The sequence below is a fragment of the Pagrus major genome, chromosome 2, assembly GCF_040436345.1.
Source record: "Pagrus major chromosome 2, Pma_NU_1.0".
Taxonomy (NCBI): Eukaryota; Metazoa; Chordata; class Actinopteri; order Spariformes; family Sparidae; genus Pagrus; species Pagrus major.
The window spans coordinates 7,125,440-7,152,406 of NC_133216.1; the positions used below are offsets into that span (position 1 = coordinate 7,125,440).

Consider the following 26,967-nt stretch of genomic DNA (forward strand, 5'->3'; position numbering starts at 1 on the left):
AAAGGCAGAGTTCATCAATGTAACTCCGGTCAGTCCGAAGCTGCGCCGTTTACCTGGATAAGTCCACCCCGACGAGAAGAGGCAGAAAGAGAGGAAAAGACAAGAGACAGACGCGAGTGGAGTGTCGACGTTAAATTGTGAAGGAAAAGAGAAGAATATGATCGTCAAGCAGCACTTGATCTTCATCCTCTACAGCCTCTGTGCACACGTCTTTAAAGGTGAGCGCTGGATGCTGCTGTATAGAATAGACGGGCGTGGTGTGCGGGGAGGTGGGTGGCTGCGTGAAGTGCAAAGATCATATGTGCTCATGTCGCACGTGAGTTCAAGTGTTCAGTACAAAGAGAGTTGCTTTTGCTTGTAGGTGATGTGTGTTTGCGCAGCAGTTTTGGCCGGAGGACGGCTGTCGTCTGCTGTCAGAGCCGACTGTGCTGGAATGCCTGGAAGTTGAATTGTGCGGCGCAATGAAAAGCAGAATGCGGCTGCACAAGTTTTTTTTTTGTCACGGAGACAACTTGGATGTTGTCCTTCCTGTGATATTAAGTGACAGATAAAAACACTGGGCTGCAGATGAGTCGCCTTCAGCCACCTCCTGTTTGTCTGTGCATCCAGTTATGTCCCCTGGAGCTGACACAGGGATGCACGAAAGGTTACAGCAGCTGGCTGCGTGCGTCTTGTTTGTAGTGAGACCGATGTGTCATTGAGTGGATCTTTTTTTTTTTTTTTTTCCCCAACTCATGTCTCTTCTGGCCTTTTAAGTCATCTCACTCTTTAAATCAGTGCATTTTATATTTGTGACAAGAAGTCCTCGATGTGGCAGTGGCCGCATGTGAGTTGAGCTTTTGTCTCCAGCACGGCCAGTTTGCGCACTGTGCAGGCAAGTGCGTGGCTGTGTGTGCATTCTCCAGGAGTGTCGGTATGCATTAGTGACCGTGCGAGCCATGTAGTCGCTCATTCAAAGTTGGGCTGTTGGCATCAGACGCAGGTACGGTTGCGTGTGTGATGCCTCCCCTCAGCCAGGCATCAGTGTCTCCTCATGACAACTCCCTCAACTCCCCACAGACCGTCCCGCTCTTGGACATGCTTGCGCAGCCACCGCCCTGTAGGCGACCAGTGCGCAGATACATAACGCCTACAGCAGGCGGAGGAGGGGGGCTGTCAAAGGGTTTCATGTCAGGGACTCCCAAATCAAAGAAAGAAAAATCCCCACAGACCCCAATTAAACAAAGATTTTGTCCCACATGATCATCAGGAGGGAGATTTTTTATTTTTTTGTATTTTCTGATTTAGTGAGGAAATGATAGTAGAGTGATCTGTTTATTTCTATAAAGCTGACAATTCTTAATGATTTAGAGTTAATATAAACCAGTGGCTCTCAAACTTTTTCCCATCAAGGACCTAAACTGACACACATTATACCCCAGACCCCTGTTGTTTCCCAGGGTCTTTGCTATGTCTAAGCCTATGACCAATATAGTCATACAATCTCTTAGTGTTACTTATACGTAAAAAATAATTTCTCCCCTTTTTGTCGGGGACCTGCTGGAACCCCCTCAAGGAGCCCCAGGGGTCCTGGGACCCCACTTTGAGAACCACTGATCGAAACTATTTTTGTACAGGTTTCCCTCAAGGAACCAACACGAACCATCAAACGAGTAAGAAACTTATATTATGACACTCTATAGGCAGCTGATGTAATTTCCACATTGCATCATCACATCAAAAATCAACTCTAAAATTAGCCCCATTTCACTGTCAAATTTGTCTTGGCATGTGTCAGATATTTTTAGTCCAAATGTCAGACCATTACTGTTCAAGAAAATGCACAGCTGGGACTCAGAAGTTTTAACACCATTAAGCTGCCCAACATTTGAGTCTGACTTAGAAATTTCTCCTTAAATTTACATTAATTACATAATTTTTTTTTTTGCCTTGATGTATGTTGCTTATGGCAGTCTTGCTGTCTTTCCCTTCGGCAAAGTTCCCACCCCACGCATTCGTTTCATCTTGATGCGCCGTCCGACTTGAGACGCCATGAAGTGGTGTATATCATGCTGTGACCTGATGACGCATCCAGCTGCATCCACCTTGCAGCGTGCCCACTAAAGATGTGCTCCCTGCAGAGTGGATCATAGTTAGGGTTAAATGACCATGCATGATTTTGCATGTTTGATAGTCCTTCCAACTACAAATTATGTGGATGTTACATATCTTAATATTGATTGGAAAGCACACCATAGGTTTTTAGATGATTTTCTACCATCCATATAGCCGTTACTTTTAGTTCATGCATGTCAGTATTGTTTGGAAATACACTTGCAGATACATGGAGCATACTTTGAAAATCTTTTTGATGGTGCATTCAAGGATACACCATTATCTGGGACATGTGAATGGGCCTCAAATAAGAATTGCATTCATGAGCTATGTTGTAAGATCATATCAGTCACACACAACACAACGTAACATAAATGATGTTAAAAGGATGGATGGAATTTCGTAGCATCTCATATTAAAGGAACCTTGAGCACATCCAAAAGTAAGAGTTTTCGAAACAGTCCTCGCTTGCAAAGCATTATAACACAAAGAACAAGAATGTGGACTTGATCAGTCAGTATCCCAGATTACCTTTCTGAAGCACATTTAAATCCCCGCAGGATGATTTTAAAGCCTTGCAGAAGTGAATGGAAACAGACAGCTGAAACTGATGATATGCGTTTGGAAATGGTTTGAAGTAATGTACCACATGTGAGTTATAGTTAAATGGCTGTATGGAAAGCCATTGGTATGCACTTTGACGTTGGTGTGGGCCTGCCTGGAAGCTCCACCTCAGTTCTATCTAGACTGAATAAATCCAGAACAATGAATAAAATATTAAAACATTTATGTCTAAATGTCAGATGCAAATCTTGGCTTTGAAATTAGAGGAGAAATACCAAAAGTCCAACTTGGAGTTTCCCCTTATTGCAGGCTTTAAGGTGCCTTGCTCTTACAATACGGCTGTGTTCAACTAATCAATTCACTCTCTTTATTTCTTTTAGTGGGGGGTTATAAATTGTTGCGTTCTATTGTGTTCTATATTCTAACTGGCTGTATCAGAGGGATGTGATCAGAAATGATGCTTTTCCACTTTAGAGTTTGTTTATAAATACTGTAACATGGACAGTAAGAGCATGAAAGGTGCACATGCTACCATATGATTTTGTTGCTATAAACCTATTAACATCATTAGCTATTAAAACAGTGATAACAGAAAGCCAGTCAATTTTGCAGCAGATTTGGGTTCATGATATCCTGCCAGAGAAAAGAAGGCACGGAGAGTTTTATCATCTCTTCCAAGAGCTCTGCTAAGATAGTGCCCACTTCAAGGGTTACTTTAAATATTTATGCTGCGTGCCTTTTAGTTTAGACACATGAACTGGGAGTGCCCAGGGCAGTGCCCCGAACGTCTGTGTGGGAAGCACTCAGTGAGCACACACCTCAAACAAGACTGCACAGTCCTCCAAATTTGTTATTAAAATGGTCAGATATTTCTGATCTGAACTGGGATCAGGATCTGCAAAGTGCACAGAGGTGGGCAATTATTGGACTCATATGCCAGCTGTTTTCATCCAAGTAAGAGCAGTAGTTTGTGAGCAGAAGTAGTGGCAAATATTAAAAGAAGTCCCGGTCTTGCAGTGTTAACAAGTCCTTTTAATAAACTGCTGATGTGCATCTCGATGTGGTTCTGCGCTAGGCCCTAATCTTTCACCAAATTTCATTCAAATGTGTAAACAGATTTTGAGATATTGCACTCGCTAACAGACAAACAAACCAACAAATGGGAGTGAAAACATAACCTCCTCTGCGAAGGTAATAAGGTGCATGCATCTCCTGTGCGATCACAGCTTAATCGACAGTTAAATTGCAGTGCGCCGCATCACACACTGCAGTGATACTGTAGACAAGACTTCAGCCTCAGCAGCTCAGTTCATGCTCCATAATGCCGAGAGTCATTTTAATGCAGGCTCATCCTTCTTAGAACAACTACACTATTAGTATTTTGCTTAAATGCATTGCTGGACTCTTATCTATAGCTGCAGCCTATGGAGTGCTACACTGCCTAAATGTTCAATATGCTGTAGTGACAGAACAGATTTATTCTTATGTTCAGTTACTGAATATCTGTTCTCTCCTCTCTATTGTGTGTCCTGCCTGGTGCTTCTGCTCTGAGTAGGAGGTCGTGTTGTGCCCGTATGTGCACCAGTGGAAACGTATGTGACTCTATGAGGTGTTAGTGATCACTGCACCAGAGTTATCGCAACATATTTCACCAAAGGCAGCTAATGTAGATGCCTGACAGACCTGTCAGAGTCGGTTAACAGGTTAGGAGGCAGGCAGGCTCGTAATGCTAATTAGCCATGTGGTGCAGCTATACTTAGTCTCTTTGCAGACCTGCAGGCTGGTTATGTCAGAGATGTGAGTTTTATGATCTGTGCGTTTCTTTGTTGGCCACAGTTTCCCTGGTTTGGTCTGACATTCCTTCTACTCAAGTGTTTCATCACTTTCCTTCTTACAGAGTCCAAAAAGCTCCCATTCCGCCAAGGGAACTTTTCTTTTGTTTGAGTACGGAGCCTTTCATCATTTCTTATCTCGTCAGACATTTTGGCAAGTACAACCTGCAGGTGACATTTGAGCGTTGGTGTGTGTTTGACCATAACGTGTGGGGGCAGTAATGAGGAGGGCAAAGCGGAGAATAAATGAAAGTGGCTCTCTTTCTTTTTACAGCATTTAATCTGGTATCAAAACCATAGACATCAAAACTACAGACAAAAAGAGACAAGGAGGTTGAGGATGAATAATTCCCTTATAATGTAAATGAAAAAGTCCCCCCTTGATTAGGGAGGGAATTGAGGCAAGTCATTAAAAATGCAAAAGTCTTGAAAATGTTTGATATTTCCTTTTAAATATCATCCATAGAAAAGACCAATCCATTTTTGAAGGTTAAGACCCCTCTGATTAATAAATTGAATTTTGAACATGTTGTAAACAGTAGAGGTCTTCATGCTATTCATCCTAGCTCATGTGAGATTAATTGTCACACAAAGGTTTGGAGATTCGGGCTGGAAGTAACGATTATTTTCATTAACGATTCATTTGCTGATTATTTTCTCCATACATCATTTAGTCTATGAAATGTAAAAAAAAAAATGTGAAAAATGCTCATCACAATAGATCAACTGAACAATTAATCGACCATTCATTGCAGCTCTAAAGGAGATACTGAAAAGTTGCTTAGAAAAACATCTTAATCATCAAAACATGTCAGAAAATATCCCTGAACCCTGATGATCCTCTGGACTTTATAAAGATCCCAAAATAACATAAATATGTCTGGAAGAGCATTTTGGTGATTTTCAGTTGTTTATGATACAGTAATGACCTTCATAGATCATTACAGTGTTTTTATCTGCTTCTATTTTGCAGGAAGGAGATATTTGAAACACAGATGTACTGGAGTTTTGATCATAAACACGAATCTTTTTATGCACAATACATGCATTTATGCATATTATAAGATTTACTTTTTAAATGTTTTCATTTGCATTCATCTGGATAGAAACTCCCAACAGATAAGCAAAATAAACTGATTATATATGAATTTAAACATTTGGTCTGTTTGCATATGGTTAGGATTCTGCCTGTCATGTCACAAAATCCAATCATCTTTCGCCAGCCTAACAATAGTGTAAAATATTCATTATGTATAAAAACAAAATTAAACTCAGCAGAGTTCAGAGGATCAGGATTAAAATCAAGAGAATCAAAGTGTCTCATTTTAGCTCTCTGACAGTTGTCTGGGCCACATGGCTTAATGTAAAATGCAGTGAGAAGTAGCCATTTCTGCCATCTAAATGCCATCCAGCAGCAGCTTTCAGTCAGACAGTGGACATACTGTAGATGTGAATAACTGACCTACCTGCAGAGTTGACTTTGAGTGTACTATAGGATGGCAGTTGGTTCATCACTTCTCAGGTCTTTTATGTGAAAATGGAGTTCTGTTTCAGATCAGATCTAGGTGTAATGAAAACCTCTTGAAATGAATACATATTGCACCCAAGTGAAGGTGAACCCCTAAATGTCACATATTGTGAGGCATGGGGCGCCTGTGAGATGTATGCATGGGCACATCTCCTGTGGGTTGGAGTAATCAGACAGCAGGAATAAGCTGGCAGAGCTGGAGGAAGGCAAGGTATGGCAGAGGAAGGTGGTTTACATTCAAGGATACCCGTTCCTCACTACTGAGGGTTAGCTTATCCCTGCACAGCGTCTCCCAGCTGCCAAGTGCTGGCTCTGGTGCTGTGCCGTATACCACGGCAAATGAATAATCCAGTAAAAAGGACAAATGTGCTCCAAAAGAGCCACTGCTGCCCTGCTTGCTTTCTGTTGACAGATATACATCTGTAGGGATAAGCCTCAAGCCAGAGGCAAATGTGCTCAGACAAGTGGGGAACGGGCTTACAGATTAGCCGCTTGCTGCCCCAACTACGCTGTGTGCTGTCAGTCTCCCTTCGCCATGCTCTTTGTCATAGCACTTTTACACGCCATGCCCCCTCTGAGAGGGTATAAGCTTAGCAATGAAGATGATAGACTGTAAGGGCAATTACACTATTAAAGATTATTCTGACCCGTATTTGAGCGAAAGAGGTTAAGAGATTTTTCTGCTTGCCAAGAAGCCTGTCTCAAGATACTCGTGATAAGTTGAATGCCACGATTGGTCACGCTGAAAAGTGGTTAAAGCAGTGCTTACATCAATCTCGGGCTCCTGAAGAGGCACCTGTGTTCACACATCTTAAAGGGGAAATCCACCATAACACAGAATTTACATGTATTCCTATGATCTCGGACATCTGAGTCAATATTTTTGAACATGAGCAGCTCGCTGCCGAAGCTGTAGCCCAGAGAGCCAAGTATTTAATTTGTCATGTCGTCAAGAAGCAGCAGATACTCAACAGCAACATAAGGAGAGCTGCTGTGTGTTTCAAGTTGTATGCCTGTGTGAGACTGCAGAGTGTAGGTAGGATTTCATGTTATCATTTCCAACCACTTTGATTCAAACCCCTGTGAATTAAAACTGAATATTGTTGGAAAGTGTAGTTGGAAACTTGTTATGCAGCTAATTGTGATTCTTTTAATGATGTGTATATGCACGTGTATTTCACAACACTGCACTGTCACTGCTTGTGTTGCATCTTTAATAAACTGAGTCTCAAAAGAAAAAGCAAAAAACTAATTAAACATAATCAGGACTCAGCAGTTTGTTTTCTAAATGTAAAATAAATTATTATTTAATTATAATGAATAACATTTTTATAATATTATAATTTTTTTTCTGTTAACCTGACAAATATATTTTGAATTATTGCAGCAGTAATTGTGTTTACAACACACTGTAACTGTCAAACAAACAATAGAAATAGAAAACAAATAAATCCTTTTCCAGATAGCAGTGAAAAGTGGAGTGAGTCAAAGCTTGATAATGTCTACAGTTCATTGAACCCTATAGGTTATACATTGTTGTTTGAGACAGTATTTGATTTAAAGACATGATATGTATCATTTCTGCATTAAAGGAACAGTTCACCCAAAAATGAGAGTTTATTCATTATCTCTCAGCCCCAGGCCATTGGAAAGTCGGGTGAAGTTTCGTAGCCCACAAAACATTTCTGGAGCTGAACAGCAAAACAGCGGTGCAGCATTCTCCTGAAGTAGATGGGGACTTGTTTTAAAATGCAAAAAATCCCCCCCAAAAAACATAAAACATAAAATGGCTGCTACAGTTCGTACAACGTAATCTAACTCTCCAGAAGCTCCCAAGATCAAATTGATTTGAAAAGGTGTTATTGACATCCTCAACGCCCACTTGAGCTTGTGCACCCACTTCAGACGGGTTGTGTGCTCACACTTCTAGCTAAGCAGCTATAGTGATTTAATTTTTCTTTAAATTTGGGATCTCCGGGTTTCCGGATACCTGGATTACACTAAAAGAAGCTGGTGAAATGTATTAATACTACAGCATTTTCACTATTTCAATGATGCAAATATTTAGTCCACCACTAAAGGTGAAAGGTCCTGAACTCAAAACAATAACCTAAAAAGAAGAAAGTAGACTTGATCCTACAGGGATATGTACTGTAACAGACCTAGAAAATAAATCATAAATAATAAAAAATCATAAATAAAAATGGACTCAAACCTTATTTGAATAGAATCTGCAGAGAATGGAATGAAAAAAGAACATTTATCATTGAAGTTCTGATGAATGAGATTCGGCAGTGCTGTTGGAAAGGTGGTAGGCGTCTATTCTGTGAGAGGCTTATGCATTCCCTACATTTTAGTATTGTGCCCAAAATGAAGCCTATACTTCATTTTATGCCCGTTTGCAGTGTTGACCTTTACCAATCTCTCTTGGCCCTCATCTCTGTTGAAGTGGGCTTTGTGCCCGACTATGGATGAGCCTCTGAATCTCATTTAGCCCGTGTGATGATCTCCCTTTTCTCCTCTTGCTGCAGTCTTTATGAACAAAGTTAATATTTTTGTCCAGAAATAACACCCATACACCATTCCATGACCCAGCGGGCATGTAATCTGTTTTAGTCATTTTTTCCAATTATGACACCCTTGTTATGTCACCCTCTGTTTTCTGTCCTGTGTTCACGAGCTTTTCTGATTATTATCACAGAAGTGGAAGACATCTTCACAAAAGTAGCCCTCATTCTGCTAAGAAAAATACAAAGTATGTGAATGCAATTGATGAAGGTGCAGAGTGCAGAATGTTAACCATGAAATATTGGAAGCATCATTATGTGGCTGCCATAACAGACGTCCTTGTCTGCTTCTGCTGTGCATGTTTGGGAGGCTTCCAAAAAGAGTGATTGACCACCAGAGGTATCACACTGCAACCAAACACCTGGCAGCCTGACCAGAAGTGACTGTGCTTGTTTTGAGTTATGACAGGGTCTTTTGCCAGTGCACAAACAAAACCGGGGGAGCCTTTGTGTAGTATGTAAACACTTTATTCTGATATGGCAATTGATATTGCATTCACTTCACACAGCATTTCCTCTCTGTGGTTTTGTTTGTTCAAAGCTTCAATATGAGGGCCCTGACACATCAGGCTCATGGTCGACTGTCGGCCAGTGTTGGGCATATCAGTGAGCCTCTGTGGCCCAAGGTTTTGCTATGTGTTCCGTACCATTGGCACTAGTCAGCCTTTGTCAGCAGCCTTTCACTCTGATTGGCTGTCCAGCTAAGTGAATCAGTGCATAAAAAGAGAAACAAAAAAAGAAAGGGGACTTTTTTTCAGACATATTCTTGATTAGAAGTAGTGTATTAGTGAGAGTGGTGTAAAAATGGAAGGCAAATGCTGCTTTATCATAGCAACAGTTTGTATATCCGCGGTCCTGAGTCTTCCAGTTTCCCTTTCTGAGGATGAATATAGACTACTGCCACCTGTTGGTAAGGAGAGTTAGTTCTTCTCGAGCAGGCGGCAGGTATGAGCTAGCTGGCCGTTGGCTAGTCTTTGTGGTGTGTTCAAGTGCAGCTTTTTACGCGAGACACAGGCACCGTGAGGCGATGCAACAGTCAGCCTTTGTCTCTGTTCGTTCTTTGATGTCAGTGTGGTGTCTCTGGGACCTTAAAACACAATATCTTCATTAAGTAGGATTTTGATGAGCTAGATGTTTGTTTTAAAATGTAAATGTTTGTTGTGGTGATATCCATCCATTTGTCATAATGTGTTTATACATTCACTGGCCACTGGCTTTAAATGTTTCATTTTGTGTGTTAACTCAGAATTTCCATCAGTCTCACTCAGTCAATAGGATTTTGCATCACTGGGTTGCTGTGCTCATAAAGCCCCTTCAGTCGAGCAGTCAGGCTGGACGTCTGAGCTCCAGATAAAGGAGGCTCTGTTGCACTATCTTTGGAAATTTGATAGCTTGCTGGAATAAGTCATGCATTTTCATAGACTTGTAAGCAGCAAATCAAGGCAAATGTAGTGATTTATTCCAGGGTAATGTTTTACATTTTATAGCTATATGATTGGATAAGCTTTGTGTACAAAACACATTTAAAGACCCTGAAAATAAATAAAAACGATGGAGAGGAAAACCTGCTAAGGACAGATTGTTGACTTGTAAGAAAGGCTTGTAACCATTTGTTGGAACAGAAATGAAAACATTCATATTCTCAGCCCGTTGAATCCCTCTCATGGCTATGAGGAGCTATATACAGCATGTATTTTGCATGATGCAGGCAGGTGCACAGAGGCCATTGACAGATAATAACATTCATGTTGTCAGGCAATACAGTGTCTGTAAAGTCCACTTCAGACAGTAACATCTTTAAATTTGTGTGGAAACCAGCAGGAACTTGGGGAAAACATGCCAACTTAAAGAGCACACACTGTAAAACTTAACAAAGAAGGGGCTAATTAAAAGTGTCTTCAAGTCTGGCAGTATTTCAGAGTATTTCATGACATTTTCCCATGTGCTTTTGGTTTTTCTCTCCTCAGTGTTGCTATCACTGAAAAATAAAGTACAGCGACTGTTTATGTGCCTGAGAGGATCCCGAAAAGAATTGCGCCAGTCCAACCTGTTTATTTCTTTACAGCAATTAAATTTGACAGTTTTATTGAGCAAACCTACTTGTAGTTATCAGCAAGCTAATTCCCACTGCATATGCTGTCTGAAGGCAGCAGAACATGCGACTGAGTCTCTGCATCTTCGCTTCGCATTATAGAGCCAGTCCCAGACGGTTTTTAAGAAAAAAATCACTGCTGCATCTGTGAGTAATGTTTTGCTTTGAATTGTTGTTGGCCACAGAGAAGCATCCTACACATGAAGCCACTCTCCAGGTTGTGCCGACGATAGTTTTCTATTATTCTTGGTAGCCATATGTATCATACTACTGTATATGGATAGACTAAAGCCTGTGGTTCATCCACACAACCATATAATGCTGTGTAGCCTTTATGTAATGATGTATTAAAATGTACTGCTTTAGATGGTGAAGGTTGCAGATAAGTCTGCCCAGTGCATAATGTCCAATATAATCATACACACCCTGCAGATCAGTTTTTCAATTAATTGCATATTCCCACTGATGATGTGCTATTAACCAGACCTGCTAATGCTTATACAAATGTTAAACTTACATTTTCATCACAAGGGCACTGTGTTGAATTGATTAAAACAGCCATCTAATATCACTACTCAGAAGGTCCTTCATTTAAAAGCGAGAAACAGTTTTATTGGAAAAACGTTTTCTCTCCTAACAAGTGAAGAAAGTCTGTTTTCATAGATGCAATGCAAAAACAGAAATCTGCCTCTGCTTCAGTGTAACAAGTGGAAAATTATTTAGTTCTCTATCTCCATCCCAAAAATCTAACTTTGGAATAAAGACACAAAAAGCACAAACTTAAGCTCATGCATGTTTATACCCTTTTATTGACTTCCTCTTTAAAGGCTTCCCACGGGTCTCTAAAGCTGGAGTGTAGATACTGAATGCAGGCATATTTGCAAGTGAAGGTGGGGGATAAAAGCATTGAAACTCATGTCCTCATAAAGAGGGATCAGCAGTCTGAACGGGAGCTGCATACCGATGCAAGAGATGCCAGTGCTCAGAGCCAGAGAGCATGCTTTGCTGGAAAAAAAAAGCCTTAAAGCCGCTAAGCTGAGAGCAAGAAGGGGAAAGGAAGAGAAGGTGTGAAGCAGGAAGGTGCACAAACTGCAAAAAGCAGAGAGAAGTGTCACGGTGTAACGTTGTATACATCTGCCATTTCCTACATCTGCTATGACCGGACTGTGTTAAGGGAATTAATGCAGCTCTAAAATGAAAGTTAAAACATTACATGTAAGATAACACAGTACATTATTTCTTTATATATTTACTTTTGAGTTGAAGAGGAAAAATCTTCCTTTTTTTTCCTTTTTTTTCTTTTCTTTTATTTTTTTACAGATTTACGTGATGTAAGAAAGCTTAAGATTTGTAATTACATAATTTGAGTGAGTTCCCTGTGCTCAGGCGAGCATTACAGTTATTAAAAGGATAGATGACCTCCCCTTCAAAGAGACTGCATTACATTGGGAGTTGTCTTTTATGGAAAGTGTTTCACCACCTGCTGACTGCTGCATGAGCGTGACATTCTGAGGGTGTGTTCACCGAGCATGTTTGGAGCCATTTATTCTAACCCTGAAGCATTATTATTTCAGTTTGGTTTATTTTGGCAGGCATGAACTGTGCCTCCACTCTGCAAGTCAAGTAACTGCTCTCAGAAGGAAGGTGCACTCATCATGCAGCATGAAATCTTGCACAATTTATTTTTTTTTTCATATATGTGAAACTGGAGCAAACAGAGCTTTTTTAAAAATTACTTTTCATTATGTGCATGGACTAACTTTTGGCACAGTTTGTGTCTTCAGTAGAGTCAAAAAGACAGAGTATGAATCAATAAGCTCCATTTGATTGGTTCTAGAAGGGGGTAGGGAACCAATTGTGTTAAGCCAAATGCAAAATTTATAGCTTCTCTTCTCCATGACTTGGGCTCTGGGAGGAGGGAAGGAACTTTTCTTGAGCAGTACAATGACAATGTTAACAATGCAAATGTACAGTTAATACTATGACAAAGGCAGTGACATAAAAAACATGTGAGGAGGTAACAAAAGTAAGCCTGAGTGATGGACAACTCCGTAAGGCCATGTTTCATTTGCTCTGGCAGATACATCTGATCCACCTCCCAGTCAGGCAGATTTCCATCTACAACTGCTCATCTGATATGTGGCAAGTTTCATACGATGACCGACAGAAGAGCAAAGCATCACCAATTTGTCAGTCACATGTCACATGTTTTGTAGGTCTATGCAATTATGTTCAGTCTGCATGTCCCTCACCAAACACAGAACAGACTGTCAAACCAGGCAGTGCTGATCAAATATAAATTAAGATTATGTTAATACATAGTTTATTTCCCACTGCAAATGCTTTCAGAAACACATTTTTTTTTTTGTACTTTTGTGACAAGGCCACTATTTTTTCATGCTTTAAAACAGACCAAGCCAACCTGTATGTGTCGCTCACTGCATTGCTCACACATTTTTAATTGCTCTGATTGGTCGTAGGTCGCGTTTTGTTGATGTACCATATATGATGGTAAATGAAGACTGTTGGTTGGACAAAAAGAACAATTTGAAGACGTCACTTTAGAAATAAATCATGAAAATAATCAGCAGATTAATCAATAATAAAAATAGTTTTCAGTTGCAGCCCTAGTCTGCCATACCAGGCTCAAGAAAAGTAGTAAAACTAGATATAATGCAGCTCCTTATTGAGTCTAAAAGCCTCAACAGAGCTCAAGCTGAGAAGTCAGTCTGTTTACAATATCAGCATCTAAAGGAGAAGGGTGTTTTTTTTATCTTAGACAATTCACTGCAGCAGAACTTTGATTTGCCCGTCTGTACTTGTGTCAGCAGTGGTGTTGTGAATTGGAACCATTATGTTCAACAGTCTTGATCTTCAGGGAACAGGTGGTCTGACTAACACAAATTAAATCAGGAGTGTTTTAAACATAAAGTAAACATGAATGGTGTTAATTTTTGAGCGATTCAATATTTTCGCCTGAGTGTGAATGAAAAATGCCAAATTGAAGCATCGCTTGGTGTTCCCTGTGTCCAAACAGCAAGCACAACATCCATTTTTGTACAGTGTAAAAATAACCTGCAGGAGGATCGGGCAAGCAGGGAGGTTTAGGAAACGTTTAGCTATTATTGATCGAGATTTCTTAAAAGAGAGACGAGGGGGTAGACTTACGCATGTATTTAGGGTAACAGATATGACTGCTCTTGAAATGGTAGAAAACTGTGTAGCAGACCATACATAATGATACATTGATTTTACTATGTGGACTGAAATGAAGAATAAAACATGCAGACGAGTTTAATTACCGATGGCCATTGTAGTAAAAGTATATTTGCTGTACAGTTAATTGAATTAATTGCATATTCTCTGAGAGTTTGCATACCTGCTGATGTTTCAACAAATGGTAGGCTTTAAGTAGATGCATAAATTAAATTGTATCATTAGGGGGTTTTGCTGTAATTGGCAACAATAATCATTATGTCATAAGGTCTGTCATTTAAAATAGGGTCACTGACCTCATAGTCTGATGATCTAAATCAAACAACTGGTGTGCCCACTTTTAGAAGGGTCATTATCTCTCTAAAACATGGCAAATTACTGTTTCTGCAATTATCCTATCAAAGTGATTGTGGGCAGAGCTTGAAGTTAAAATTTTAAAAATGAAGTGTCAAAGCCAAGTGGATAGAGGAAATTAAGGAAGAAACAAGATGGTCAGACCTGCAAACACAAGTGATGCTAGATGTGTGTACCAACACAGACAGTGCAGAACTAGAAAAGCTGACTTGTTTCAAGAATGTCTGTACCTTTTTTTTCCCACATAATGTTGCATATGGCTCTAATTCAAAAGTGTCTCAGCCTATCATGTTCTGCCATTGTGTTTGCAGTTTGGTTATGCCACTTTAACTCCACCTATCCCCCCTGAATTTCAAAGCAGTATGCAAAGAAGGTAGCGAGGTGCGACTAACATCAGATGCCACGCCATTCTTTGGCATTTCAATGTTACATGTTGTTGCACCCAGGGCTTGTCTTGTCTTGTATTCGGGAATGACGGAAAAACCCTAATTATATGACATAATTGTTTGTATTTTGTCAGTGACAGTCACCCAACCCATTTTATTATATTTATATTATATAAAACCCTATCATTAAGGACTTTGTGTTGCAGAGAGTTGTAATTTTGTAAACTCTTGCTGCAATTAACAGTTACAGCTATATTCGTTATTGTTTATTCTGCAGATTAGGTCTGGCTGATACATCCTTCCAATAATATTTTCAAAAATATTTTGTAGGCTATATGGAGATACATGATATATATCTCGATATTTTGAAATCTCCTTAGAAGCACTTAATAAATGATAGGACTGGGCGACAAAATCAAATATTACAATGTTTTTGTCTGCAAACAAAATATAAACACATTGAGATGTTTGATAAGTAATCATCAGTAATGTGGCTATAATGACTAAGTGTTAGAATACGTAGAAGAGAAAATTACATCATATTACTTTGAAACCAGAAAAAGACAACACCTATGCCATGTTGTGATGTAACAATATCCAAAATCTAAGATGATATAAAGTATCGTTTTGTTCCCAAGCCCTAAACTGCAGATTATTTTCTCAATTTATTAATAAACAGTTTAGTTTAAGAAATTCTTCCAATTTTTATTTTTTTTTCTGTCCAACAAAGATATTGAGTTTACAATGATAGAGTGCAGCGGAGCAGCACATCTTTACAAGCTAAAACAAGCTCAAGCTAATGCTTGAAAAATGACTAATGATTGCAACCAACTATTGGTTGCTTTCCTTGGGATATAATTTTTCAGCAGCTTTTCACTTAATGGCACTGATAATAGAGATATTGGGAAATTTACAATCTTGGCTATTTGTCGGTATCTGCTAAATTCTAGCTGACAGATGGAGCTGATAAAATGAAGCCAGAAGCTGGTTATCTTATCGGTATTGGCTGAAAAAAGTGAATATCTTGCATCTCTAATCATCAATTTTTTAACATTTATTTTCTTTATTTAATGTGTAAAATAAGATAAATTGCTTAGAAAAGTATTGGTTTCTTTGGAACCAGTGGAACCAATGACAAGAGCAGATACTAGTTTTGATCTCAGTATGAACTTTAAGCCCAATAAGAGTCACCACTGTCAGCTATATCTGCTATCTGTTCTAATGCCACAGGAAAGATATACTATTTTGGATTGTGCTGCTGAAATAGCAGGATATAAAGCCAGGATGGACCCTACAATAAGCTCCTATAATGGCCAGTGTGGATAGACCTTACCTTTTGTGGGCTCAGAGATGATTACACATTTAGTATCCTCCCGTACTGGTGGAGTGTGAGGACATCCGGTGTGTACCAGGTGACCTTAACTACTGGAGCTGTAGCATCCCCCAGATAATGACCACTCTGAACCCCAGGAGCAGGCCTCATCACCCCATAAATACAGGGACCATATGGACTCGCTGTGGAAGGCTGCAGACAGTCACTTTTCAAATGGACGTATACTTGTAGGAGGCTTTTGTGCTGTGAAAAAAGACTCGGTTGGCATTTTCACAGGTTCATGAAGACTGTGTTTTGTGGAGGCTGTAGTTCAGTTAGACTGGCCAAATGGCAGATGTCTCTAAAGGTGTAATGCAATCTTTCAGTCATGTCAACCTGAAGGAACCGATATGGCCAGATATACTGTCTAAATCTGTAGTGGTGGAAAAATTGCCCGTCAGAGTGTTAAACTGCCTTGTTCAGGCCAAATCCAGGGTCACTGTGTAAAAGGTAATGTTGAATTTCTATTTTACAAGCAGGTAAGCCCAGCAAAATGGGAGTATTACTAATTGGAGTTTGAACGCATAAGCTACAAAAATTAGGTGTTCTGAAGCTGAAGATGTGATAACGAATGACCTGTTAGGAGCTCACACAGCACAACTCAGCACACTGATGTTTGTAGACAACACCACAATACCACATGGCCCACAGGTCAGTGAGCCTCGGACACGATGCTTAAGATCTTTTTGAAAAATGATAAGTTTGCTTTTAAATAACAAATTGATCACTGTAAAACCACTCAGGATTTTTCAGAGCTTGGACACTATTAAAATTTTGGACCTCTTCCTTCTAAAGGGCAACACACTGTAAGCATTTTCTGTATGTACAGTTTCAGCGCTGATTGAACATTCACTGTGGGAGGTAGCTTGGTGTTGAAGGATGCTCTCTGGACACAATTGCTTTTTGTGGTATACACCAACCAATTCTGGGATGCTGGTCTTGAGGTACTGAAATGACTCAGCCAGGGATTGCCGAGCTACAATCTGAAGGTCTGGAAGATTTTTGGACATGATTATCATGGAGGAAATAAGATATGATAACAATTAAATAACAGTGTCATGCCACAACAGAGACTGAACGCTATGCATCATACTCACCACGTGCACCTGTGGGGAATGACGTCGATGCCGCAATATGCAACAGAGTAAAATGCTGACAGAATGCCTGTACAAATGTAGCCTACAAAATGCATTGTAGCTGTTGAATCCTCTCTTGCATTGTGTGATGAATGAGTCACAACTGTCACTTTTCAGCTGTTTATTCTGACAGCATTCTGATTCATATTAGATCTCTCACAGCCAGCTTCATGGTATCACGCTACAAATATTGCACAGGGACTCAATACAACAGACTGGTAACAGTATGTTACATATAAACAAAACAGAAATAACAGTATATGTACCTGAACAGATTCATATTCAATCTCTCATAGCCAATTTTGTGGTATTAAGCTCTAGAAATTGTTAAACCGCAGAAAGAAACTAGCCTGCAGTCAAGTTAGCAAGGTCCCCATTAATGTGCTGAGTTCATCAATTACCCTACAACAAAGCAAAAACCAAATACCAAACCATTATCACAAAAACATTAGAATTTGGAAGCCTTCTTGAACACACCACCTTCAGAAATACCACTTTTAACAACAAAAAGAACTTATTTGGTTCTTGCTTAGTATTTTAGTGGCGCATATCAAAATGCTTAGCATACTGAGTGAGTCAGGATCCCAAAGTTTTCCCATTCTTTTTCAGTTTGGCAGTTTATCAGCAGTTCTGGGTTCCTTGCCCTCTTTGTAGGACATCCCACCACACAACAGTTTTTCTGTTGTTTGCAAGCAGACAGAAATGACAGGGAGGCACTTACACGCAATCGTTTTCCCCTCCAGTGTGGGCAGGACTTAATGCAATCTGTCTCTTTTAAGAAATAACATTTTAATGTGATAACACTTGAAATTCCTCTGATATTTTTGTTGTACTTTTAGCACCATAGCATTATCAAACAAAAAATCAAAATGACATTATTTGAGACCCACAGAGAAAGGAGACTGTGTGAGCGTCTTCATAGCGCTTACCTTTGTCTGTTTTTACGTCGGTGTGTGTGTTTGTCAGTGCATGCGTGAGCAACCTGAATAACATCACAGCGACTGTAGTCAAGCTTACATTATTGATGCAATCTTGTGAACAACTGAACATAATGCAAACTGGATGTAACAGTGCCACGACTGAACTTTCTCTGAACTCGTTTACACCTGGTATTAACGTCTGCATCTGGATACGTTATGTGGATAATGACATGTCATCACAGGTCTTTGCATTTCACCCCTTGGTTAGTGTTTTGTTTGTCGTGATTGCGATTGGTTCTCAATGTGCAAATAAGGTAGGTATTGCTACAAAGTGATGTTACTATACTTGTCTTTCCTTTGCTGAGGAAGCAGTATGTGGTTAACTGTGTTTTCCCATTGCTGCCGTCACTGCAGATCCATGTCCTTGTTCACATTCAACAAAAAAATCCATCCCAGAATCCACAGTATTCCCAGAACACTGAGTGAACTTTTTCTGAGGGTGGATGAAGTCTTTCTCACAGAAATATGCTTTTTTTTTTGGCAGAGAGTCAAATTGTTGGAAACTTGATGATGTCCTGTTTCCTGCTCAGTGTGTCTGTGTGTGTGTGTTTGCATGTGTGCGGCAGAGTAAAAGTGTGAGATGCAGGAACAGAACAGGAAAACTATTATATCTGGGGAAAATATAGGGCATAATTGCAGTTAGGTGAGTTTTCAGTCTAAACTGGATAAAGCGGTCACCATTTACTGTTTTCATTATATTACTGCAAGAAAATGTCACAGTAATGCTAGTTAGTCATTTTGAATATCATGACAATTATGAAAACCTTGTGAGTCATAACACTCATAATTAATATATTAACAAAGACCACAAGGCAGGATGAACTGTAGCACACACTGAGAGGTACGCATAGAGCAACAAGAAAATGGAAAACAATATATTTCATCACTGGGATTTATCGCATGAAAAAAAGTAATAATGTGCAGAGTGCAAGTATAACTGATGATACTTGTAATTGTGTCTGACTTGAAACCGTTCTCGGTGCTCCACTTTTCTCAGTTTCAAAACACAATCAGTGAAACACAATCAGGATATTTTAAGATATTCTCCTCCAACACTGGGCTGATCCTGAATTACTTACACTTTTGCCCAATGGCAACACAGGAGCACTAATAGGAAATGTGGGTTTTCAAGATATTCTTAGCTCCACAAAGGCTTTGTCGAATTTATCCCAGATTGACAGACTCCAGTGGGATTTTCACATTGAGTGAAAGTATAACCTGAAACTATAACCCACTGTCATTTCTCCACTATGAGACCAGAGTTAACACAGAAAGTTGGTCCATATTGGATCAGCCGCCCAGCCTTGCGAAATGGAAGTTTAACATTCAAACACTTCTACACAGTCCGATGATAAAAAGAGTAGTTTTGTGTCTAATTACATACTTTTCGCTATTCTAATAATATTTTGTAAAGCAGAAAATAAGCCAATCAATAACTTTTGGCAATGTGATACATTTTTTCTTATGATCATTGTTAAGACTGCGATACAAAGCTAAACCAATACATGGCTTTTGCAGCCCAGTTGCCACGATAAAATGTTGGCATTGAACATTTCTGCAAACCACTGATATGTTCACATACGTGTTATAGGCTACGTACCATGTTGACATTTCTACAAAACATGTCATATCACTTTCACATTACATGTTTATAACCTGACAATACAATACAAGACTGTCATATCTGGAGGTAGAGGGTGGTGGAGTCACAGGCGAGAAGGACAGTGTCTTTCAACATTTGTAGGCATGACGCAACTAGATATTTTTAGGAGACCCTCAGACAATTAACAGCCATGTCTGTAGTGACAATAACCAGATGTACTTGATGAGAAGTCGAGACATCCCCAGCCATGTTTTGAGTGACAAAACTCGGTGTTTTTGATGAGACCTCGGGACATCTACAGCTGTTCTTGTGGCAACCACATATTTTAAGCCTAAACATGATCTTTCCAAACCCGAACCAAGTGGTTGTGGTACTTGAACCGAACCAGATCATAAGCACAGCATTGTCAGAGCATAAGATAGAAAATTTAACTTAAAGAGTTGCAACATAAAGAAATGTGGTTTGCAGAAACGTACATTGCCAACATTTACTCTGTAAATTGTGTTGGGTTTTTGCAACCCAGCACTTATATAACACAGACTAAGCCGTATATAAAAATGACATTTCTTGCAAATTCAATGAAATTTATGAACAATAACAAACAAACAAAAACATATTTTTGCCTTCTAATGAAAACTTTAGTAATCCTAATAAATCCTTGATTCACTGCTTAAATGTGAAAATATCCAGAAAAAAGCAGGAGGGAGTGCGGACATCAGAGAAGCAGCAGAAGAAAACATTGTGTAGAGCCAGAATATTTTCACATCTATCATGTGAATTAAGAGGTTTATTTCGACAAACCCAGAGTTAGTGAATTTTGGAATAGTGGAAAGTTTTATTTTGTTTTTTGTCAAGTTTGAAGAAAGTATGTGATTTGTGTGATGATAAAATTTCTGCTTCTGTAACCTATTGGTTTTAGCAAAAACGACAGCTGGTTAAACAAAAAGGATTTCACTCTTTAACAAAATAGTCTATCGCAGCAGGGATCCTTTCTGTAATGTTGTCAGACACTTAGAACAACAATCTCAGCCTGTTGGTGGCAAAAAAAAGCACTTTTAGTGGATGTGCTTGGATGGTCAAAGTTGCCCCAAAGGATTACATTGCAGTTATTGCAGCCTGTGTTATGGCTGCAGGCTGAGGTAATCCCCTGGACCAATTCCAATTTTTTTTTTTTTTTTTAGCTTAAGTCATCTTTATGATGGGGATGAATAAGAAATGCTTCTTAGATCAGTGTCTTTCACAACATCACAACATCATAGTATTAACCTCATCCCGCAGTACACAAAGCACCCTGCTGCTTGATATACCCAGTAATGATGTGACATTTAGTGAGGCAACGTGAGTAGCTGTATAGCCATCAAATTATTTGCTTTAAGAGGGAAATAAATTGATGGATTATTGCAGTAAATCAACAGAAACCATGGAAACAGCAATATGAAGCGCAGCTCGTACAATCGTTTCAAATAATTGGCTTGATGCTTACAGACCTCTCCAAAGAACAGAGATCGGCCACAAGCACAGTTCTGCTTGAACCAACATACTGTAGTTTAGGTTAATTATTCACAATAGCATTATTTTGACTTAATGATTTTCTTACCTTCATGTTACGTTGACCCAATTATTCTTATGCGGAACTCTGAGTATTTCCGTAATTGAAGAAGTATAACTGTAAGGACTGGTTAGACTGCTAATTTGCATTGAAATGAAATGTAATTTTAAGTGAAGCTCTTATGGTTGAACGATTTGGCTACATAGAAAACCGTATGCACATAGCTGATTATATCAAAGAGCTGCAGCAAATCCTCAAAGGTCATTTAGAACAGGGAGGGTGAGAAAATATAACTGTGCTTTTTTTTACTGCACATGTATAGCGTTAATAAAAGTGTTGGGTGTTGGGGACTATCAAAGCAAAAGTAGTTAAGTTGATAGATTGTTTAATCATTGCTAACATTCAATGTACCTTACAGCTTGAAAAACAGCAGCTTGGGGCTGTCTGAAAGTGCTGTAGATGACATGAAACCACAAACATAAAGACACTTTATGGTTTCCGTTTTTTCTTTCTCCACTTCAATTTGACAGAATTTGTATCTAATATCAGTGTAATTCATGCAAATTAATGTCTTGTAAGTACAGTATGATCTCTAAATTTATACACCACCTTCAGTTAAGTGTAGCAGCAGTTGGTCTGCTGGGCGCTGGGTTGTACATAATGATGGCGCACTACATTAATCACATGTCTCTAAATTTAGAGGCGAGCAGTCAAGCTTATCATGTACTATCAAAACAATTTGTTTTATACTTTTGTTAATCAGTACTTTTCTAAGGTGCTGTCTTTAGAAAATGTAGTGGTCTTGTATGTTGCACATAGTGTGTAAATGTAGTGCATTTTATGCCTAGAGAAGGACAAAGTATGCATTTTGTTTTTAATTTTATTTTGGTGTGATGTAGCATTCCTTGCTATTTGCTATAAATGCATGTGATCATCACTTTTGAACGAACTAATGGAGAGTCACTAATGAATTAGGGACTTTACATGCATTAACAGATGCCTCGTGGGTGTGTCTTTTCCTGATTTAGTTTTTTTGAATGTTTGAATAAAGGCTTTGAGCTCAAAAACAATCCCTCCAATGCTTAGTCAGGAGCAGACTGTCCATGATGTGTTTCTTCATGTTTTTGATTACACTTTGAGAAAAATGCAGCATTTTAATCTTCTTAAAAAGAGTGAATAGAAATCTCCTCTCTTTTCAGATCAAGTACTGTAGCTAACTTTGGGAGTCCAAGCAGCATTTTTAAACTGCTAATGAATCATTTTTTGACATTGCATTCATTTTCTAAGCAAATTTTTTATGACTTGTTATTTTTTTTGTTATATTATCCTTTCATTTACACTTATTTCCCCTGCCTGTACCAAATAACACTCCCATAAGAGCTGCAAACTCTGCTGCTTTTATCTCCTCTGATTATGTGTGCTTACTGTAGCACCATATAGAAGCTTCCAGCAATCTTTTGTCCTCCATTATTTAGGAAATTGGTTGTATGTTTTTTGTATACATATATAACTACTTATAAAACCAAAAGAAAAGAACAATGACATTTAATTACATCGAGGTAGCCCTACCCAGTGTAATATATCAAACATGATGGTAGATGTTTTAAAGTGTTACATTAAAGCTTTTTCCTGCTTGTACCAGAAGAGTACCTACACTGTAAGGCAAGTAGATTTCTTCATTGTAGCATGCTCAAATTCTTCTTCATGTTACATTATAATCAAATTAAGCATGTATTTCCTTTTCTGTATCCTTAAGTATAGTGCCAGGAAGGATTTATTTTCATATTCTCTTGGCAAGTGATCACATTACACCTTTCCTTCCATCCTCCCTCCATCAGAAACTGTACAGCAAAACTGATTTAACTGGAAGCACCCCACATTTTTAAAATAAATTTACAGTAATGCACTCTACAGTGACTTTTGTTTCATTCATCTGTCACTGTGAAGGGGATTTTGACACTTGAGTTAAAAAGAAATACTAGCTTGCGAAATGCTTCTCAAATGAGAGTTGAGACATTTGCAGAAATGTAAATGAACTTTGAGCACAGCTGGTCTTATATCTGCATACAGTGGATGTTTGACTCTGAAAAAGAAAAGCTTGGAAGTGCTGATGACTGAAACTTTGGGTGAAGTTTTCGATAACTTCCTGATCCTGACTCTTTTCTTACCTTTACACTGGCCACCCACATGATGCTGCAGGGAAATTTAGTTTCTTATTGGTTTGTTTGTGGAACTATCATGCAGTTAAATGAGAGAGTCTAAACATGCAGCAATGAAAACGGTCTTTGTTATATACGGTGGCAAATAGATCCCAGAAAGTGTGATACAGAGGGTCATAAAAGCTGAACTTTCAACAATTGTTACATTATTTCTTAAACCAGGGTGCTTAAGTGCTCTCCGCTCTGACTTGCTCCGTCTGAAAAGCTGCACACTAGCAGCCTTATAGGCCTGTTTGTGTTCATCAGTTACGTAATTGGCCTGCATTCACAAGAGATTACAGTGGGGTGCCTGTTGCTTGAGGTTTTCACTCGAGCTCTATCAAAAATGTATGTTAGGCCTACATGTGGGGATTTTAAGTAGAAATACTCAAAATCATCGCTACTTTTCTACTCAAAGAAGTACAGTATGCTTATCCTTTTTAAGACAGCCAAAATCAAGTTACATGCTTTCTTAATTGTATCCTAGACTGATGAAAAGTTTATAAAATCTAAACATTAGTATTTGGTATGTGCCAAAATAATCAGAGCTATGGAACACATTCATATTAAGCCCACATTCTTCATACCTGAGTTTTCTTTAAAAAAATATTTTTGCAAGAGATCAATCTGAAAACACCGGCCTCGGTTTAGTGTGGTGCTTCATTTAAGATGTTTACACATGTGGGTAAAGGCAAGTTGCGTATGAATTTATGCAACTGACATGTGACATGTGTAACAAATTTCTTATGTGGAAACCTTCATTCATATGTGACAAAGGCCAATCACTTGTGAGTTCACATGTGACATTATTTTATTTTCACATGTTAAATTATTAGTTCACATGTGAAAATATCCAGTCACTTCGAAAATATTCATTCATGTGATTTTGTGGTTTTCACATATGAAAAGGCAAAATCACATGACATTTTCGTAAGAGGTGCCAGCTTTCTGTCTCCTCTGATCCACTCTGTGATCACTTATGTCAACAACAAACCCATCACAAGACAATTGTCATTAAGCTGCATTTTGTGTCTTTTGTGTTTTTTTGAGGACTTACTGATCAGAAAATAGTGATTTGAATGACATCTTAATGCAGCAACTCAGGAAATACTATTTACCCGGGTTCCGTTTCACAAAAGCGAGCACTGCTTACACACAGATCCAAACAGTTTTCTCCCATAATTGTCTCTTGTAAATTCAGGATAAACTAGTGCGTCCCGCAGGGATCTTGTATGATCATGCAAGAGTCGCAGGTATTGTTTGTTTTGATTAGAGAAATGTGTCAAAATGATGCAAAATGAAATTAGCTCATGTTGCAAATCGCAGCTTGCATGTGGAAGATTTGGTGAAACAGGCATCTGATTAACATCTGAACAGTAATTGCAACAGAAAATATACTAATGAGAATAACTTACTCCAATAAAACACAGTGAAGGTGATGCTGGAGGCCACAGAATGGAGATTTAACCAGCTTTGACCCAGCAGAGCCTGTATAATCAGCCCATATAAGCTTATCACATACATACCGGTATCAGCACATACTTTCAATGTGTCTAAGTTCAAAAACAAATATTGGGCCATATATAGTTATTCATTTTACTAAACTTTATTAGTATCTGTATCTGCTTTAAAAGCCCAGTAGCCTTTTGTTTTCCGCTGCAACAACTAATGACTAAAATGATTTAAAATGGATTGTAAAAATAGTTGGCAGCTTATTTCATCACTGATCAGTTCGGTCTAGGGATATCAAGAATATATTTGGTCAGTTATGCATGTTGGCCTGTAGGTTGCATACAGACACACTGTCCGCTAACAGCTGCACAAGAGCAGTCTGAGGTAAAATGAAGCTCAATGCAGGAACATTTCCTCCGTGATCATTGATCCATCACAAAATGGAGAGAAAATAGACAGAAGGGATTTCTGTCTATTACTTATGTAAATGAACCTGTAATTGTGCATTTGTGTGTATAAAGGGACACAAACCTGCCAGAGACTGCAGATATTGCTAATGCTAAAATAAAAAACTACAATTAGGTCGAAGAGACACCGGAGTGTAATGTGACGTTATGGATTTTTTGAAATATTTCATGCTGTTAGTGAGAGACAGTCTAAAGTGAATCCTTTATTTCTTCTAAACAAACTGGAGTACTATCCGATCAAATACATTATACATTTCAGTCTTATTCTCAGTGAATGGCTGCATCCCCAATTTCCGTCTGTTTATTTGTATTATTTGTATTGTAGTGGCCTTGTCTGCACTTGCTCTGCCAGGTTATTTGAAAGAGCATTATACAAAAATATAAATACATTTTGTTTTTTAAATGACATGCTGGAAATGATAAAAAAATTTACTTTTTGTTTCTGATTAATCGCTTAATGAAAGTAATAATCGACAAATTATTCGATTATCAAAATAGTTGTTAGTTGCAGCCCTCTTTGGTGTTTAAGGTCGACAATTTATTTTGCATAGCAATCTAAAGGCATGTGAACACCGATTGTTTTCACACATAAACTGCGTTTTCAAATCCAGCTACACATGAGACTCTTATGGTCGTTTTCAGAAGTACTCTGTGTGTACTCTGTGTGTACTCTGTGCACAGTCAATAACCAGACTTAGACAGTCTAAGATCTAAAACGGCACATATTCAACGCTGCATTGAGGGTCGTAGAAAAGCTCCAAGCAATATCCATGTTCCTATGCTCATTATTGCCACTGCTCTGAGTTTCAAGAGGGTGCTTATGCTTATCAAAGAGTGAATTATCAAGCATGACATAAACAGGCATAATTAGACCATCAATCAAGTAAATTAGTTATGGATTATCTCTCTGTAATTGACCCTTTTGTATTACAGGTTCAAAGTGAAACTTAGCTGAAGGTTTTAAAAGTGGGCTGGGTGGTTGTGATTTATGTTTTCCTTCCTGCCTCTTATTAATATAGTGGAGAGGGTATCCTTTTGTATATGCTCATCAGATTCCAGCAATTACAATCTCTCCAGGCTACGCAGCTGCTGTTATTTTGTCCCCGCTGTACTGGTGATGACTTATCCCCTTGAAATGTGTTGAAGGCTTGCAAAATTGCACAGGAAAGAGAATGGATGTACACTGGCTTTTAAAAAAATACATTATTTGATCATGAAATGGGGCAGCAGTCGGGTTTAAGTGATGAATCATAGGCTAATACTCAAAGGCAATGGCTTGGCTGTGAGCAGTCCATGCCAATATGGCACTTTCAGGATCCTGGAATGCTTTCTGGCCAGGCTTCTCTGAGATCTCTAAATGAACTTGACGTACTGTATCAGAGGAGATAACAACAAAAGAGCTGCCAATGTGTGGAGATGATTTGCATTGAGGCACTGCTGGGCCTTCTGCTATACCTGAGTGAGCTCTCAGACAGGTTTCCAGACACTCTTTGGTAAAGCAAGCAGCAAGCCGGTGATTGTGACGTCTTGAGATGTTTACCGCAGAGCCGAGCAAGAGGAGGTGGGGCAGCCGCATG

General features: G+C 38.9%; 1 protein-coding gene across 1 annotated transcript in view; it reads left to right on the plus strand.

Annotated features, from left to right (window-relative positions):
* The first annotated feature begins 156 nt into the window (after positions 1-156).
* cadm2b (cell adhesion molecule 2b) overlaps positions 157-26,967 on the plus strand; it is a 142,759-nt gene continuing 115,948 nt past the window's right edge. Inside the window, exon 1 of the mRNA XM_073490465.1 lies at positions 157-218. Within this exon, the coding sequence (XP_073346566.1) occupies positions 158-218 (61 nt within the window). The 5' untranslated portion in view covers position 157. The remainder of the gene's footprint in view (positions 219-26,967) is intronic.